Below are 19,338 nucleotides of genomic sequence, written 5' to 3'. Positions count from 1 at the left end.
ATGACGAATAAATTGAGGATGATTTGGAAAGGATAAATATTAGAGGATAGATGAAAAGCGTTGCATAGGGAGTAGTGGAATGGCATGCAAGCTTGCGATATTGATTAGGATGATGCTACAAATTACTTATTACAAAGTAAAGATGCAAGGAATGCTGTCTGACAGTTTTCAGGCTGATCATGGTTATGGTGATGTTTTATTGACCATATTTAATATTTCCCTAGTGAGGGTGTTGGTAATTAACCTAAGTGGCAACATCATGAGTAGGATGCCTCACTATATGGCATATGCAGATGATTGTCTTGATTGCCAGGAATAGGAGTGTTTTGGGAGAAGGTTTTCAACAGCTGCAGGAGGAATCGAGACACGTTGGGTTCATTGTGAATGTCAACAAAACTAAATATATGCACTGCAGCAAATTAAAACATCAAGGCAATCAGCGTTTTGTAAAAGTGGGAAATTAGTTTGAAAGGATGCAAGAATTCAAGTACCTGGGTGCTGGGTGCCAGTGGTTTGTATGGTTTGAAGAATGTTGTGACAAAGAAAGATGATGATATTCTGCATATCTAGAAAAAAAAAATATTATAGAAAATGGGCCGGTGCGTAAAGAATGGGGAGTGGAGAATACGTACGTTGACTTGGCTGGAATATGTGGAGTGGATGAGCAATGGCAGGGATGTGAAGGGAATTTATAGAGGAAACCTGAGGTGCAGATTGAGGATAGACCAAGGTGATGGATTGAGTTTGATTTGACAAGGATGAATATTAGAGGATAGACAAAAAATGGTGGATAGGAAGGAGTGGAATGGCATCTTGATGGAGGCCAATGCTCAACACAGGCTGTAGTGCCAAGGAGTAAGTAAGTGAGGTATAGATGTTTTCAAAATGGCTGAACTTTAGTTGAATGACCAGCATATCAGTAGATCAATAAGACAATCGAAATGTCATTATTAACATATAGTTTAATGAAAATTGTTAGATGACCTTACACAAAATTGCTAATGATATTGGGAGTAGTGACTGTTCCAAACACGATTTTAACTGATGATTTATTTTGCTATGCATACCGATTGTGAGATTTGTACCAAAAATGTTTTTGTTTGAACAGAAAACAATTTGTTTTGATGTTGAAAGAATTCAGGGTATGCTGAAGTGAATCAGTGGTGATATTAATATTTTGAAGATAGTGATGAACCTTGGGTGTACAGGTTGCGATCGTGAAACCAAAGCTTAATCATTACAGTGGAAATCTGCATAATCACCAAGGCTGAAGTACGCAAGACTAGGGAGGACCTAAACAAGTGATGTTGGCTGTTTTTGTAAAGTGCATCATAAATATGCACTACAGGCAAATTGTCAACAATTAATATTATCTGGAGGTTCGTACAATCTTCATGATGCAGACCGCTGCAAGAAATCAGATCTGTGGAATTCAAGTGGCAGTTTCATTATGATAATGCACAATATATCATGCTCAATCTAGGATTTTTTGGTTAATCCTGAAATTCCTCAGGTTTGCCAGGCTCCTTGTTTCTCAAACTAAATTTGCCATTAAAGAATCTTGATTTGACTGCTTCGAGAAGAGAAAGACAAACACAACAGCACAGCTGGTAACCATTCCAAAATAATTTTTTTAGTTTTAACTAAGAAAAATGTTTTCAACAATGTAAGGAGTGTTGGATTAGATACACGGAGTTACAAGGGAACTACTTTTAAAGAGAGTAGGATTGGAAGCAACTAGGTAAGCTAGATTTTTTCAAGTGTTATGGTCATTCACATCTTGGAGCCAGACCAAAGCTGATCATTTTTATTACTCTGCAAGTGTTTTCTTTTTTTCATCTAAAATGTGCAATCATACAACCCTAATTTTTATTTTTGAGAATTCAAAATTTTGTAAAACATTTGAAAGATGTATAAGATGACTCTTGAAGTATAATAATTTGAACAACATATCAATAATCAATCTTCTTTGTTTATTTTTGCATTCACAATTACACATTTTAACAGTTAATCTCTTTAGAAACTTTCAGCTCTATCTAACTGCATTATTAACAAAAAAAAGTTAGTGAATTTACACTTTATCTCTCAAAAACTAGAGCGCATACAAAACATAATGCTTCTACAAGGGTCTCATTAGAAACTTTATCATATCATATATGTTAATTCTTCAATAATTTGAAGAACTGTTTTTCAGTACAATATTTTTTTTGCAGAATACCAGTTCAGTAATTCTTTTGTTATTAGCACCTTCTTATTTGATAGTATATTCAAAACAAATTTGTTTTTATGTCTATACATTTACATAACTAGAGACTGGATTATATGCATTTGCATATTAAGCCCATTCTCACCAGTTATTGCATATTTTCCTTAAAATCTAGTGAAGATGCATATTTTTGCTATATTTATAATATTTTTCAGTACCTTGTTAATAAATGAAATCTTACGTTGTAGCCAGCCAATAAGGCAGCTGATAAGCTGCATGGCTCTTAGAGCGCACTTAGCAGCCGCAGAACAGTACCTCTGACTGTTTATGTTTACAAAAGTAACAAAATGTTAAATAATTATTAATAGTATTATTAATCTTAATAATTATTAAGTAGTTAAATAACATATCAAATTTATCGATATGTTATTCAACTACTTACTAACTGTATGCAGATTTTGAAATGAAAAAACTAAAAATTACTATTTTTTTTATTATTTAAAGTTGCATATTTTGATACTTTTCATGCATATTTCAAGCTTTTTATGTTGCATATAATCCCGGTCTCTAATGATAATATTTCGGAATGAGATAAACCTGTATATAATATGATCTCTGTCGAAATGAACTACTTATATACTGCGGATATGATAATGATATTGTACTGCAGATATAATATTACGGAATAACATTTTTGTTCAACTTTTATTTTGTTTCATTTTTTTTATTTTATTCATTATCAAGTTAAGGAAAGGGGAAAAGCAGCACAAATTCTTAGAAGAAATGATGAGAGGCCAAGCAGAGATGATGAGAGGTCAAACAACCCTTAACCACATCTGTTTTTTTCCTGTCTGTAACAGCATAAAAAATAAATATTTCTCTTGTGAACTATTAGTATAATATCTTACATCAACTGGCTAAACAAAACATACTTTATAAGCAGTCAAAATTGCAGCATTTATGTTTCTAATTTAAAGAAAATGAAAGGTATATGGTAATAAATCATACAATCCTGAAGCCAGGGTACACACATATGGAGGCAGATAACAAATATATTTTAACTGAAAATAGTATACAAGCTGCTAGCTATTGAGCTATCCAAAGGCTGGGCAAATTTAATTAGGTGTTCAACATCAGTAACCTACTAAGAAATTGAAATGAAGCAGAAAGTCTTCCATAATTTCACATCACTTACTGGAAGTGTATTCATTCACCCCGAATAAATATTTAGATGGGGAAATTATATCAGAGAGCTCAATCAAGAGGATGATGTAGACTTCTGATAATCCTGGTCAAATTCTATATAAGGAAAGTTTTGAAAATGAACAATTGAACATTTTTAGATTTAAACAAGAAATCAAGATGGCAGTTAAACTAAAAAAAAACAGTTTCCTCAAGTATTCTTAAATCTATTATTTCTAATAAACTTCTGCTTCTGATTCAAAAGAATAGTTACAAGATCTGTAATCTACAACCATTCATATACTCAAATAGAAGATAATTTTATAGTATGTATTTAATGTACTTCTACATTAGAGATGCAGTCACAGATGTGAATATAGTTTTTGTAATAATGAAGAACATAAAAATTAACTTCTCAAGAGTGTTTTTTTACTTTTTATTGGTAATTACATGTACAAAGGGCATCTCTAAAGTAAAGACTGCTGGGAAATTACTCTCCTTAAGATTGGCGAACCTGTGTCGTTCATGGCCATGCTAGTAATGTACATACTGCATTGTTGTCTGTAAGTTGTCATACTGTAGTATCTTTGATTGTGTATGAGTAATTAGTTATAAGATAAATAGGAAAATTGATGTTGCGAACTGGGAAATTCATAGAATCATATGTTTTGTAAACCACCAAAATGTTAAGCTGGCTGAAATTCATAGGCAGTTGGCTGCTTTGTATGATGATAATGTAATGAATGAAAGAAAAGTCCAAAAATGGTATGAAAGGTTAAAAAATAACAGAATTAATGTGCATGATGAAGAACGTTCAGAGAAGCCATCGATAATCATTAAGGACTTGATGAAACGCGTCAATGATGAAATCAGAAAAGATTGTCACTCAACGATTTCTGACCTGGCCCTTCTTTTACCTGATGATTCAAGAGCTGTTATCGGTTGCACTGTTCATGACCACTCAGGCTTCAGAAAGGTTTGTACACGTTGGGTACTGCATATCTAAACAGAATGTCACAAAAAATCTGAATGGGATCAGCTTTGGAAATTTTGGATTTGCTATTCACAGAAAGGTGATGAGTTTCTTAATTCAATTGTTACCGACGATGAAACATGAATTTCATATTATATGCCAGAGAGAAAACGGCAGCCAAGTGAATGGCATCATCCTCAATCATCAACCAGATCAACAAAGGTCAAGCCACAGCCATTTGGACGCAAACTGATAACCAGTCTTTTGGGATCGGTTTGGCATACTGCTGATTGATTTCATGCCATGTAGAATGACTATAAATGTTGAAGCCTACTGTGAAACTCTACGTAAGTTACAGCAAGCCATTCAAAATCGGCGATGTGGGCGGCTGACCGACTGTGTTGTCCTGCTGCACGATAATGTACATCCACATGTTGCGGGTCCAACATATGATTTACTGAGAATATTTGGATGGGAAACTTACAATCATCCACCATATAGTCTGGCCTTAGCTCCTTCTGATTACCATTTGTTTGGGAAATTAAAAGAATTTTTGACCCCACCATATAGTCCGGATTTAGCTCACCCACCACATAGTCTGGACTTAGCTTCTTCTGATTACAATTTGTTTGGGAAATTGAAAGAATTTTTGGTTGGTAAGCAATTCGTGGGTAATGATGACCTTAAAAATGCTGTTAATCGGTGATTAAATGGACTGGTGGCAAAAGAATATGATGAGGGTATATTGAACCTGGTGTATCGATATGATAAATGTCTTAATTCATGTGGCGATTATATAGAGAAGTAGTATAAGATATGTAATTTGAGAAATAAAAAATATTTATAAAGTTTTCAGAATAAATTTTTTTATAATGAAATGGTCATTACTTTAGAGATAACCTCTCGTATAATATACTAAAGTAATCATTTACCACATAAATCATTGTTTTAGTTTTTAAAAGACTGCATTTCTATTTTTCATTGTCAAGTTCTGATTATCAATTACAGGCTACCATTTAAAGATAAAAATTTCCATATCACAATGTTTTAAGGACAAGAATAAAATTGATTCTAACGCCAAATATTGTAATATTGTTGGAGGTGAAATATCAAAGGTATGTAGGTATGTTGAACATAATTTTTTGTCCTGAAAAATTTGATTTTTTGACATTGGCCTGTTTAGTATTAAGATGTATATATATATAATGGTGAAGTAGAGAAATATCTTTAAGAAAAGTTATACCTGTTTTTACTGCCTGTACAGATTTCTCCATATTCTCTGCATGTAGTATAATGTTTTGCTACAAAATGGACAAGAAATGTTGTGTCTGCTTTAAAACCAATGGAGAATTCGATGAACATAAATTATACTGTACTCTCTCTAAATTGGCCAGATAACAGAATAATTCAGAGATATGATTTTATTTTTTCATTACCTTATTTATGGGTATAAAATAGACATTTATAAAGTATTACCAAGGTCATACACACATAAAATATAACCTTCTAAACCCATAAATTATAAATTAGCTAAGGTAAAGGATCTGGTACATTTTTTCCTCAGCCCGTGGATATTTTAGAAATGTAGATTACAACAGTCAATAATGCTAAATAGTTACTTGTGTGAAACACTCTAGCCTGATTCATTATCTGTAGTCTTTATTTTATAACTTTGGTCTTTTTTTATGATTAAATGTAATTTGGTCCATATATTTTATGCCTACTCACATTTTGTTTTACTTTTCATAATATTTTTAACATTCTGTCCAGTTTTTTAACACATAGAAGAGTAAAAGATTTTTTTTTTTAAATTGAACAATTTTCTTTGGTTCTACATCATGAAACATATTGTTTGCAGATTTTAGTTTTTTCTATATCTATATTTCAATATTTTTGGTTGATGTCTTTGTTTTTGGTTAGAGTTTAAGACATGCTCTTTCTCATAGTTACCCTACATGAGGCTAACACTGATATATTATATATACATAGAAAAATAAGGGTTATCTATAAATTTCCTAACAGGAAAATACAAGACATACTTTCTTAATTAGTCATCTTTTAATAATATAAATAAAGAGAAATGAAAAAGACTCATATATCTGTGCATCTATAACAAACATTTCATTTTTACCACCTTCTAATCCCATTATCAACATTATCAATTTTATTTAATATGCATTGATAAAATATTTTATACCAGTATATTTTTCTGTTGTACAAGAATATGTTGAGGAATTAATAAAAAAAAAGTCTAGCAGACATCATGCAAACTATTAAAACAGAGAAATTGCAAGAATGTTAGCGCCATTCAAGCTGGAGCTTTAGCATTGTTCAAATTAATTGGAACATTTACTGAAAACAGCAATTTTCTTATAATTTAATTATGAATAAAAAAAATCATACACATATACATGTTTTGATAGTTGGTGTATGTTCCCTTACTCTTTATTATTTCTTCATAATATTTTATCATTGATTAAATGAGTTTTTGATTTATACAGTTTCTTAGTTTATTATCATCATGAATGTTACCTTAATCAGTGAACTAATCACAACCGTTTTTGTCATACAATCTTACTTAAAAGTCTTTTTTTACAAATTCTTTATAGATTCTTAATGGGGTTAAGTAAGATGTATTTCCAAGCAATGGAAGTACAGCAACTTTACCATTAGAAAAGACTTCTTCCATTTTTTTGGCTGTATGGCAAGTTGCAAGATTTTGCTAAAAAATCCCATATCCAAATTGAAACAACTCCAGATGGAATGAAACCACTGGAACAATTCATTAGAGTAAATATACATCTTTACTCTTGTCTTCATCCCTTCTACTGGAACCAACTGTCCTGCCTGTAGAAAGGCAAACATCTCCAAAACATTTTTTTAGGTAGTTTTGAGGATTATTGATGAACTAATCTCATTTGGACTTCTGCATACAAATTTTATTCAACTGCATGCTGATTCTGAGATATATAAACAGTCAGTTGCTAGGAAAATATGGTTATCCTTCCAAAAATTATTTATTATTGTGAAACAAGTGAAATTTTTTTGTGATTTAAGGTCAAATAAGATAATAATGTCCATACCACTGCAAAGGAGATGAAAGAGATATAATTTTAGACAGATAGACAATGGTATCCTCAATATTTTAGAATGTGATTCACCAATAGTAGAAGGAATTAAAACTTCTGAAAATGGTACAACTACCACTGGCAGTTTGACATCAGCACTCCTACAAAGTGAAAAAATGCATTTGGTGAAATTCAGTGATCATCAAATACTACTGCTAAAAGTGATTTATTAGGTGAAGAAATGGTAGTAAAGAAAAAGATCATATAAAATAATAAAATTTCAATGTCTGAATAGACTCAATACATAAAAACCAGAATCAGAGTTGGGAATAGGATACTCAAGTGGGCTAAAGAATTACTTCTACACACTTAACAGGTAAACAAATTAATGAAGAGCTGCTATCCATAAAACAGCATTAATTTCTGTCTCTACCTCTGGGGTTTCTAACAATTAAAATGGAGAAAAGTATAGTTTAACTAATCCGGCCAGTGCACAATATCATGAAACATAGCACAAACTGTTACAGCACTAATACAATATAAGTAATTTAGATAATTCAACAAACAATGGACTTCAATAAATCTGCAAATGTACAATCATGTGGTAGCTACAATTTCTCAATTGAAACAGACAAGAACTTTTTACTCAACAATCGATTTACTGCAGCAAATGATCAGTTTCATAGCATTTGCAGACTTAATAAATCAAAGTCAACTGTGGTTCTATTCAGCCTAACAGCTTCTCAATACTGAATTATCATTTAATAAGCACAGATTTATTCTACCTGTAGATTACTTCTGATCTATCGCCTTCATTATTAAAGTCATCACTAGAAAACAAAATGTTTTGAATCATATCCATCATTATTTCAATTAAAATTACATACTAAAAAATACTGAAAACTATCACTCATTATTAATATTAACCTTTTGCCATTAATTACGAATAATGAATACTGTAGTTATTTGAATAGTAAAAGTTTCCTTTCTAGACTCTTCAATATTTTAAAACATGAGAAAGTTAAAAATTCTTCTCAGTTGTCTAAAAAATATAACTGTTACAATATTCATTTCATGAAAAATAATTTTTATTATCTAGTTCAGTTACAATTTTATTTTATAAGAGTAAAATGATTAACAATTAAACTGTTACATTGTAAAAATATTATAGTAACAACATTTACTCTGTAAGATTTATGCATTATAATTAACATAATACTTCAATAAAATACTCAAACTTTTAATACATGAATTGTTTAGTGTGCTTATATATATTTTTTTCTTTTTGTACAAATACAATAATATAAAAAAGCTAAATTCATTATACTTATCAAAACTGTTTTTTTAAATACTATCTTGAATGTTATAGCTCCCTACTTTATTGTCAGAGTTGTAACATGTAAATTGAAGCTGTAATACTTAGTGAAAACATATTAGTCATGAATATCCAAATGGTATTTCATATGAATAACCACATGTAAATCTAAATTTTACATGATGAAATAATGGAAGTATAATTAAAATATGGTAAATCTAATCTGTCCATAATACACTGATAATAAATAAAAATGTTATAAAATTACATTTGACAATGTGTACAAACATAAATTTTTAAAAAAAGTAACAATAGCACGTAACAACATACATCTATTAATATTACAACACAAAAAAACAAATGTGCACACAGACATGTGTGGCTGTATATACATGAAACACTGGATAGCTAGCAGAGTATGAGAACTAGAACCCATCAACTTAAAATGCCTTTCAGTCCTTCGACCAACTTCAATCATGATTTTTAATTATAAAATTAACATTAAAATTAATTAAAAATATTAATATTAGAAAATATTTTTGAGTTTTTATTATCATCACTTTTACTAAAGTAGCAACATGTGCATACAAAATAAATATTTAATAAAAAACATACAAGATCACAGGCAACTGCATCTGATTGTACAATCAATAATCATCAGATGTAGAAATGATTAGGCACAAACAAAATAGTTATTTATTTTTTAAATTAGATATTATTACTGTAATAGTAATAATAAAAAATAAAAGCTAAAGATTGTCGAAATACCAAAAGGAATTTAAGTTTTATTACTCTGTTAAGTTGTTTATTTATTAATATTGATATTGATTATCAGTAAAATACTGTTTGAATTATTTTAAAAATTATTTATTTAAAATAATATAAATATAATAAATATTTATTTAAATAATATAATAGATTACAATTTTTTAATTATTAACAGACTTAGTAGGCATACCCTTACATACCCTAACATACTCTTAGTAGGCATTTTCATTTTCCACTATGAACCAACCATTATCTGATTAGCAAGAGAAAATTTATGTTTTCATTTTCATACACAACATATTTTCTGCAGCTATGCTGGATAAACTATAAGGAACATTTAAACTTATATGTACACTTTACACGGTCGTACCTCATTAGTAACAAAATTACAATATTAGTTTAAATAAAATGAAAAAAAAATGTAATTTTTAAAAAGTGATTTTTTTTTTTTTCTTTTATGGTTGCTACATGGATTAAGATTGTGTCCATTTTCTACTTATAACAATTAAGCATTTTATTAGGTATTTCATAACTCTTTTGAAGTAAAAAGACATCCAGTTGTCTAATTTAATAGAGTGAATAATTATCTATGTAACAATTTTACACTCAGTCAATGCTTTTTAATGTTATATGTTAAAAAAGTGTTCATAAGGTTTTAATAGAGGTTACGTTTAGACAGCAGTCGTGCATGTATCATGATTGGTGTGTTTAATATAATACTTTATTAATACTAGAAATTAAATTTATTACCAAGTTCTACGATGTTTAGACTTACTAATGCGAGTCAAAACATTACAATTGTTTAACACATTCGCTGTGGAATTATTTTATTTGCATTTTATCAAGTGCTGTCTGTGTTTAAAAAAGCAGCCACACCTCAGTGCGGCTTTTTTCTTTAATGTGATTTTTTCAATCATTCTATAAAATGTTATTGCAACAAATAAGCAATTTTAAGGCTTTTTTATAAATATTACCTTACGGTCACCGGCGGTACAAAATGCACTGTGATTACAACACATTACTTAGTTGCAATTCTTACCTCCAGAGTAAGAATGCGTCAACTATTTAATTTAAGTTTTTTTTTAAAACTTATGAACGCCAAATAATTCGGTTATTTCCTGTTTAATGTCAAGATTGTTTGTTTAAATAATAATCAATATCTCGTTAGGCTTAATGGTAAAAAGAAATGTTTACGGTTCTGATTAATTTATTGCTTATTTATGGAATTGCAGCAACCTTGTATGCTGGCAATTTTTATTCTGGTATATGTCTGGCAGAGAAATTATTAAAAATGAAGATTGCACACTATGGTACCTTGCAAAGTAACAGAAAAGAAGTCCCCAAAGAAATACGATGACTGAAAAGAAAAAAATTAAGTCATAAAATGGCAAGACAAACAGCCTATATTGATGTTGACAACAGTGTTTTCCCATGATACAAAATTAGTTGACAGGAACGACCAACAGAAAACGTGAACCGGTGGAGAAACCAAGTTATGTTATTCATTATAATAAAGCAAAAAAAAGAGTAGAAGTGACCAAATGTCGTCCTACCATTCTGTTTTGCATAAGAGTATAAAATGGTACTACAAGCCTGCACTTGAATTAATTTTTTGATTCGCAGTTGTTAATGCTTGGATCACTTATAAAATGATACCAGGTAACAACAAAAAAATGACAAAAGAATTTAGGAGGGTGATAGCAATAGCTTGCTAAGTAAACCAAAAACAATTGATATAGAAAAAGAAGTAGGCAAGAGACTTCGTCAAACATTTGTAAAACCCAAAGGTCCAGGGCAAAAAGAACCAAAAAACTTGCCGCGGTTGCTACCGGAATCTGGGGAATCAATGGGTAGTAAAGAAGAAGACAGAGAAGTGTGTTGTGTAAGGTAACATCTTTCTGCCACGATTGCGATGACAGTCCAGGTTATTGTCTGGTGCATTTTAATTTGTATCATACTTACTTAAACTGTAAAAATTTTATTTGTTAAAATATTATTAAAGTGTTAATGAATTTTATAGTCTAGCATTAATTCTTATATTACTTGATTTTTTAATGACTGCTTGCACATTTTTTTTTTGTTTTTAATTCAGAATTATAAATATGGTAGTTTTTAGAATGTAATTAATAAATTATTGAAAGAATAATAGAACAAAATTAAATTAACAACAAACAATAGGATTGTGTATTATAAACTAAATATACTAGAAATATTTTTATTTTTATCTTATTTACTTATTTTGAACTGTTATATATTATTTTGCATTTAAACTATCTTAATATTATTTATTAAAAGTAAAGTTCTTTTAATTAAAGCATTAAAAGCTAAAAAAAAAAATTATTTAAAAATGGATTCTGATTACACGCATAATTATTAATGTGGTTCCAGACTCCGGCATTAGAAAAACTAAATACATCGCCATTGCTACTCCAGATGCCGATGACACGAACTATGTGGAAATATGCCAAAACTAACCTAAAAGAACAGATTCGTAAACTAAACATAGCAGAAAAGTATAACTTGATTCAATATATAGCGTTATAAGTATCGACTGTGTTCCTGTACCTGGCCACCGAAGCAGCACTATTGGTAAGATATGTTCTGCACCCTGGAGATGGGAAACACATTACCATCGAGGCAGGCAATTTTAACATTGCACTTGACTGAGTAACCTTTCCTATCACCAGAGACTGGAACAGCAGCGAATGTGCTAAAACCTTCGTTTCATCTATTTTATAATTAAGGTGTGAAATAATATGAAACTGAACAAAAATTAGTAATCTGAATAGATGCAATTATGGGAGAATGGAATCAAAAAATTAAAAGGCTACACGATGAGAACTATGGCCTTTAAAACAATGTTCTTCAGTTACAGATCAAAACAGTGTAACATTTAAAATATATAAGAGACCTCAAGTATGAAAGATGTGTATCCACAGTCAGCTTCAGCTAACATTGTCTTATAGTATTTTTACACTGAATTCAATAGCAGTTTTTTTTTCAAAAATGGGCAGACATTGTGTTTTTTTTTAAATTTGAAGATATTAATTACTTTCCAACACAGATACATAAGTGACTGATTTTTGTAAAAAAAATAAAGAATTTACTGATTTTTGTGACTGATTTTTGTAAGAAAATGCATAAAGAAAAATGAGGTGCCATCTGTTTTACTCTCTGACCTCAAAACTACCATGTTATCTAGCTGCTTTCCTTATAGGTGTGTATTTTGATTGCTCTATGGTTTTCAAATTCAAAAATAACTTTTTCAGTTGTTTTTAATTAACGTCAAAAATACAGAAACAGCAACAGCTGAAGTTCCTTTCAGTCAAGTCTGAAAAAGAATACCTGACTGTTTACTTAGAAAACAGCTGTTGAAAACCATAAAATGTAAGAATAACCTCTATCTAAAAGTGATTATTTGTAACTTATTTATTATTCAAAATTTATCATTAAAATATTCAGAATGAATATTTTAATACAAAAACAAAGAAATTACAATGATAATAAAAAATGCATGGTTAACTACTTACAATTTAACAGATCATACTAGAATATTAAACTTGATTAAAAAGGAGAATGAATTTGAATCAGTGTTCAGTCTGGTTATGTGATTACATAGGTAACATCATTGGAGGTGACTTATTTCCTTTTTAAACTACTAATACAACACTCTGAATTGACCGCAGGTGGTATTAATAATAAAATACCAATTCACATTGTTTTTTTATTTTATTTATTTAAGATATGCTGTTAAAAATCTTCCAGTCAAGCCAACATGTGAACATAGAATACACTCTTTCTTCCATGAAGGGTATAAAATATTTTCACACTGCTTTCTGTACAATACCAGAAAAAGGCTAAGCACAATGCTCTTATAATAAAATTGCAGGTCTTTTCCACTAAACACAAAGTATGAATCACCTTGTTCAAAGTCAATTTCATTTGAAAATACAATCAGACAGAAAATCATCTGCTTTCCGGTACATTTTTAACTCTTCAAATAATGAAATATAAAGACACAGGAGTATTTCAAAGGTTTACAATGGATAATCCCATTGAAACCCATGTGGAAACCATTAGGAACAGCTCTTCAGTATCAAAAGGAGTGCCAAGATTAAATTTATTAAACAGTTTAAGATCAGTGCAACACATCATGGAAGGGAAAAGAACCAAACTCTAACTTCTTAGAACTAAGTATAAAAAAGCTTTAAGAAACACCTGATCTGTAGGTAAAGGAGTCATTTTTTAGGAAATTCCAACACTAAATTCAATATTTGATTTTCATATTCTTACACTGATGAGTGCAGCTCTTTGTCTCCAATTTGATAAAAAAATCAGACTAGAATGTTACCCAGAAAAAAAGTAAGTGATTCAGCTGTAAAGAAACAGCATACAGCAACAGTGTAGCATAAGAAACAGGCTAACTGTTTCCTGCAACACCTAAAGAAAATAATGGTTTCTCCTCTTCTCTGATTGTCAAAAAATCTAATTCTCCTTAAAATAAATGATCAAGTAGCTTATATTTGAGGCAGTTTTATTGTTATAACATACTGTGGTGAGAGCTATCTACAAACACACTAACTTGTAACAATGTAAATATTTATTCATGGACAGAAATAAGTATTCAAATGAATAGTTTACATCATACACAATGAGCTGAAGACTGCAAAACTTTAAGGTTACTCGAGTATTCATCTGGTAGGCAACAGGTGTGCCAGCCAAAATAAAACTACAATTATTATTGGAATGTATACTTCATGAATGTATTCATGCAATAGAAATTACTGTCAAGCCTATAAAAGAGGATAAAACAAAATTGTTTACCTAATAACCTGTCATCTCCAATAGACTTTTCCGATTTATTGAAAAGGAATTAAAGAGAAAAAAAGCTGTTTGTTTTCTCAATTTGGAACTTTGTAGAGTGGCAAAGACTGGTTCCTATACAACTGGAAAAAGGAAGCAGAAACTTATACGACGAACGCTAGTATCTTGTACTTCAAATTTTCAAAGTGCAGAAAAGTAGTTCTAAGAAAAGCAAGAAAATGAAGTGTGGTTGCAGAAGGAAACACAGCCTACAACAGAAAAATATTGGCCGAAAGGCCGATCACGAAACCAGACAAAGAACTTCTAAACACAACTCTAGAACATCACAGCATTGCTGTACCATTAAAAAGAAAGAAGGTCAAAGATGTTCATCATTTATTGAGGATTTTGGAGAAACATATGAAGAACATGATGCTATTCAGCAGTAAAAGTTAGTAAATGAGGAAAACAAGCCGGTAAAGTTAAATACTTGAATTTGTTTAATACCAATATTTGAACCTGATGATCCTGAAGACTTGCTCAACATAACTTGTGAAAGTGAATATTATTGTGCTTCACGTGATCTTGCCTTATTACCGATTTAAAATTTTTTTAAAAATCAGAAACTCATGCATTTAAAAAATTAATCTTATATTATTTTATAAAATAACTTTTTTATTTGTAAATTAAAATAAGCACAAATTTATAACAATAACATTAGTTATCTAGTTAGTAAAATTAATTTGCAAAATTTAAAAATAAAAAATTGTAATGAATAAAAATGTATAAAACAGTAATAAAGTAAAAGCTTTAATTTCAAAAAAGTTTTGCCTTTCTTTATTTCAGTCCACGTCCAGTTTTGATAGTAATAACAAGAAAGATGTTACTAACAAAAATGGACATATGACTTAATGAAACTTTTAAAAGTGGACATATGGCTCAATTGTTATTATGAGGGTGTCATAAAGTAAAGGGAAATTTAGATTTCCCTCCCAATCACATGTAAGGCAGCAATTACCGTTTTGCTATAACTCAGAACCTCTATCAGCTGTTCATTGAAAGTATTGTTTCATTGTTAGTTATTTGTGATTATGTTTCAAAGTCTGTTTAAGTGCTCCTTTGTCTGATTGCATCAAGGAAGAAATGCAAGCAGTGATACGTTTCCTCAGTTTAGAAGGGGTGAAACCAGCACAGATTATTCACTGAATGCAGCAGCAATATGGAGAGTTGTTTGAGTGGAAACAAAATCTACAAATTGATTGATCACTTTAAAAATGGTAGGATTTCTCTCTCTGATGAACAGTGGCAAGGTAGGACTTCCATTTCAAAGACAATACTGAAGTGGTAAAACAAATGTTTCTCGGTAATCAACAAATTACAGTTGATGACATTGCAAGCAAGTTGAATATAAGCCATGGCTCAGCATTTTCAATCATTCATGATTCTTTCTTTTTGAAAGAAATCCACAAAGAGAACAGTTTGAAAATTTCCCAGAAGCTTTTGAAACGTTACGAAGATGAAGGAGACTCATTTCTTAAGTGAATAACCATTGATGAAACATGGGTCTGTCACTTTAAACCTGAGCGTAAGTGACAAAGTTTAGTGTGGAAACATCCACCGCAAAAAAGTTCAAAACTCAAATGTCTGCAGGAAAGGTGATGATGATATTCTGGGATATGGAAGACTCACTTCACACCTAAAGGTCAATCAGTAAACAGTGATAACTACTGTGAGCTACTGTGTTTACTGAAACAAAAAATCAATCTTAAAACGTGGTAAACTTTCTAAAGGCGTGATTTTACTTCAGGATAATACTCGAACTCATATGGCCAAAAAAACAGTTCTTTGCCTTCAAGATCTCGGTTTTGAGCTGCTGGATGACCCTCCATACAGTCCAGACCTGGCTCTAAGTGATTTTCATTTCTTTGGCCCATTAAAAGAAGAGTTGTGTGGGAATCAATATTGATCTGATGATGAGGCCATAGAAGCAGTGAAAATTTTCTGGCCACCAGACCGAAAACTTTCTTCCAGGAAGGAATTCAAAAGCTTGTTAATACAGGGTGATTTTTTAGTCCTGTTATCCAATTGTTAATGTCTGGTAATTTTTTTCTAAGAAAGGGAAATTTTGTTTTGTGACACAAAGTTGGTAGCGCTACTCAACCAGTATAGATACGGCAGTGTGAGTTGATTCTCCTTGAGCTGTGTAAACTTTTGTGCCGTTTCCGGTCGTGTTACGAACAGAATGTCTTTTACCATAGAACAACAAGTTTTCATTCTTGAACAATATTTTGTTACAAAATCGTACACGAGTGTAAAAGAATCACTTCAAATTAAATTTGTTGGTGTCTCTCCGCAAGAAAAACTGTCAATTTCTAGACTAGCAAACCGATTTCGAGAGATAGGTAGTGTTTGCGACAGAAAACTTAGTGATCAACCAAATCGCTTGACAGATGACGTTTAGAGAATGTGAAAACAAGATTGCTCAATTCTCCACAGAAAAGTTTATGAAAACTTTCCACGCAAGTTGGTTTGTCATATTCGAGTGTTCAGAAAGCTGTTAAAAAATTGAAATTGTATCTGTATCGTGTACAATTAGTCCAAGAGCTTCAGCCTCCAGATTTAAACAAGCGATCGCAATATTGCCGTTGGTTTAGGTCTCTCGTAAATGATATCGGTATCGAATTTTTAAACACAGTATTCTTTAGTGATGAAGCTTGGATCCATCTCGATGGTTATGTAAACAGTCAAAACTGTCGAATTTGGGCGGTTGAAAATCCTAACGCTTTACAAGAAAAATCTTTGCATCCTGAAAAAATTGGTGTGTGATGTGCGATATCTTGTCATCGTATAGTCGGACCCATATTCTTCGAACAGACAGTAAATGATGAAGTATACAGGAATATTGTGCACCAATTTGTGTCCCTCCTGGAACCTCAAGAACGGTATTGCTGGTTTCAGCAAGACGGCGCTACATGCCACACGTCTCAAGAAACCATGGATTTTCTGCAAGAGTTCTTTGATGATCGAATAATAACCAAGGGCTTATGACCTCCAAGGTCCCCAGACCTCACATCTGACTACTTTTTGTGGGGCTGTATTAAGTCCCAAGGCCTTCAAAAACAATCCTCACACTACTGGTGAACTTAAAGTCAATATTACAGACTTAATCACAAATATTTCCAATGCAACTCTTAAAAAGGTTTCTGCTAATATGCTGAAAAGAGTCCGTGCGTGTATAACCGCACGGGGTGGGCATTTTGAGCATATTCTCTAACAATTATGTAATAGCTTTTTATTAAATCTCTTTTGTAAGTAACAAATACATTTTTTTATTTCACCTAAATTTCCCTTTCTTAAATTGCATTTAAAATTGGGTAACAGGACTAAAAAATCACTCTGTAGATGAACTATATGCATAGAAGTAGGAGGGGATTACTTTGAAAAATAATGCATATATTATTTATGCAAGTACAAATAAACATATTGATTTTTTGAATTTCACTTTACTTTTTGGCTTGCCCTTGTAAAAGCTGGCATTGCAATCTTTAGCATTACACTTAATATGTTTCATAAAATAATTTAAAGTAGAGCTATTCAACAAAAAGATTTTGAAATCTAAATCTAATTTAGAGGAAGTGAGGTAGTAAAAAAGTAGTTGAAAATTACAATCACGTCACATGCCCCACTTTGATAGTATGGACCCTCACATGTTTATATATATATATATATATATGATGTTGATATACATTTACTTTTACTATTAACTGTTTTGGGTAAATCTTAAAAATTTAATTAGTCATGTTAGTAGTAGCTCAATATTTTAATTTATTTTCCTAATAATCAATTTTCTGGACTATCAAATTTAATTTATGTTGCAAATAATTCTATTTGTTTTGTTTCATATGATAACTAGCAAAATATATTTTCCCAATGCATACTCAATATTGTTACATTCAACTTTGATCTTGTAAAAAGATAATGATTCATAGTAAAAACTAAAGTGTAGGACAATAAATTATTGGTTAATAGATATTAAATAAAAATATTTGATAATTAATATAAATAAAACTATTCAATGGCTTCTGAACTAAGTCAAGATGTTATTTTTATAGAAACATCGTAACAACTAGATCACATAAAATTGTGGAACAATTTACCATGTTAACTTCAAACCCAATACTTAATACCATGTTAACTTCTTACTCAATGTAACAGCACTAAATAAAAAACCAGACCTTAAGTCAGTTAAGTGCTAAATTATATCATATGTCATACAGCAGTATCTTTTAATATTGTGTACAGATCAGCTAATGATGTTTCAAGGCACTTAATAAAACCACTTCCATCTGAATATTCCTTATAATTACTAATTAACGAACCAAGACGTTCATTCCAAATAGAATATCTAAAAAAACAAAAAACCAACAGCCTAAATAAATATAATAAATAGTAACAATAAGATTACACTTACACAGTATTATGTGCATAGTAATTTATGTTGAATATTTTTAGTTAGTCTCTTCATCCCCTACAGCTAAGCCTCCTTTACAATACTCAGAATATTAAAGTAAAAATTAAGTTCCCATAATTTCTTAGTTTTACTGGTCTTATATGATCACACTTACACGTGCTACAGTTTTGTATGGAAAAATTTTTTGTCTAGAGTAGGTTTTATATATCACTGGACTTTTCAATTGCCATTTACTACTACCCTATTCCTAATATCCAGCTATAGAAATTATCAAAAAAACAGAGTGCAATTTCACAATACTAATGATTATACCCAGATTCCAAATACTTGCTTGATTACGACTTTCCTGTTGCCTTTATTGAAATGATCATTTCAAGAAAGAATCAAATCTTAAGATTGTCATAATATTTTATATTATGACAATATAAGTCACAATATACAACATATATTGTGACAAATAATCTTGTGGTTCATGCCACACCACTGGTATGAACCACAAGACCATCTGTCAAACTGTTATTTCTGTATTACAAAGATAAAAAGGAATATGTA

The 19,338-nt window shown here is 30.6% G+C and overlaps 1 protein-coding gene across 3 annotated transcripts in view; it reads right to left on the bottom strand.

The window, feature by feature from the left end:
* Positions 1-1,952: 1,952 nt before the first annotated feature.
* Positions 1,953-19,338, bottom strand: part of CPT2 (Carnitine palmitoyltransferase 2) — a 96,861-nt gene continuing 79,475 nt past the window's right edge. For all 3 annotated transcript variants that reach the window (XM_075363057.1, XM_075363076.1, XM_075363066.1), the window contains exon 12: positions 1,953-18,720. In XM_075363057.1, the coding sequence (XP_075219172.1) occupies positions 18,585-18,720 (136 nt within the window). In that variant the 3' untranslated portion in view covers positions 1,953-18,584. The remainder of the gene's footprint in view (positions 18,721-19,338) is intronic.

Source organism: Lycorma delicatula, chromosome 1 (genome assembly GCF_047948215.1).
Source record: "Lycorma delicatula isolate Av1 chromosome 1, ASM4794821v1, whole genome shotgun sequence".
Taxonomy (NCBI): domain Eukaryota; kingdom Metazoa; phylum Arthropoda; class Insecta; order Hemiptera; family Fulgoridae; genus Lycorma; species Lycorma delicatula.
Note: the sequence above shows the minus strand (reverse complement) of the source record. Positions and strands in the feature narration are given on the sequence as shown.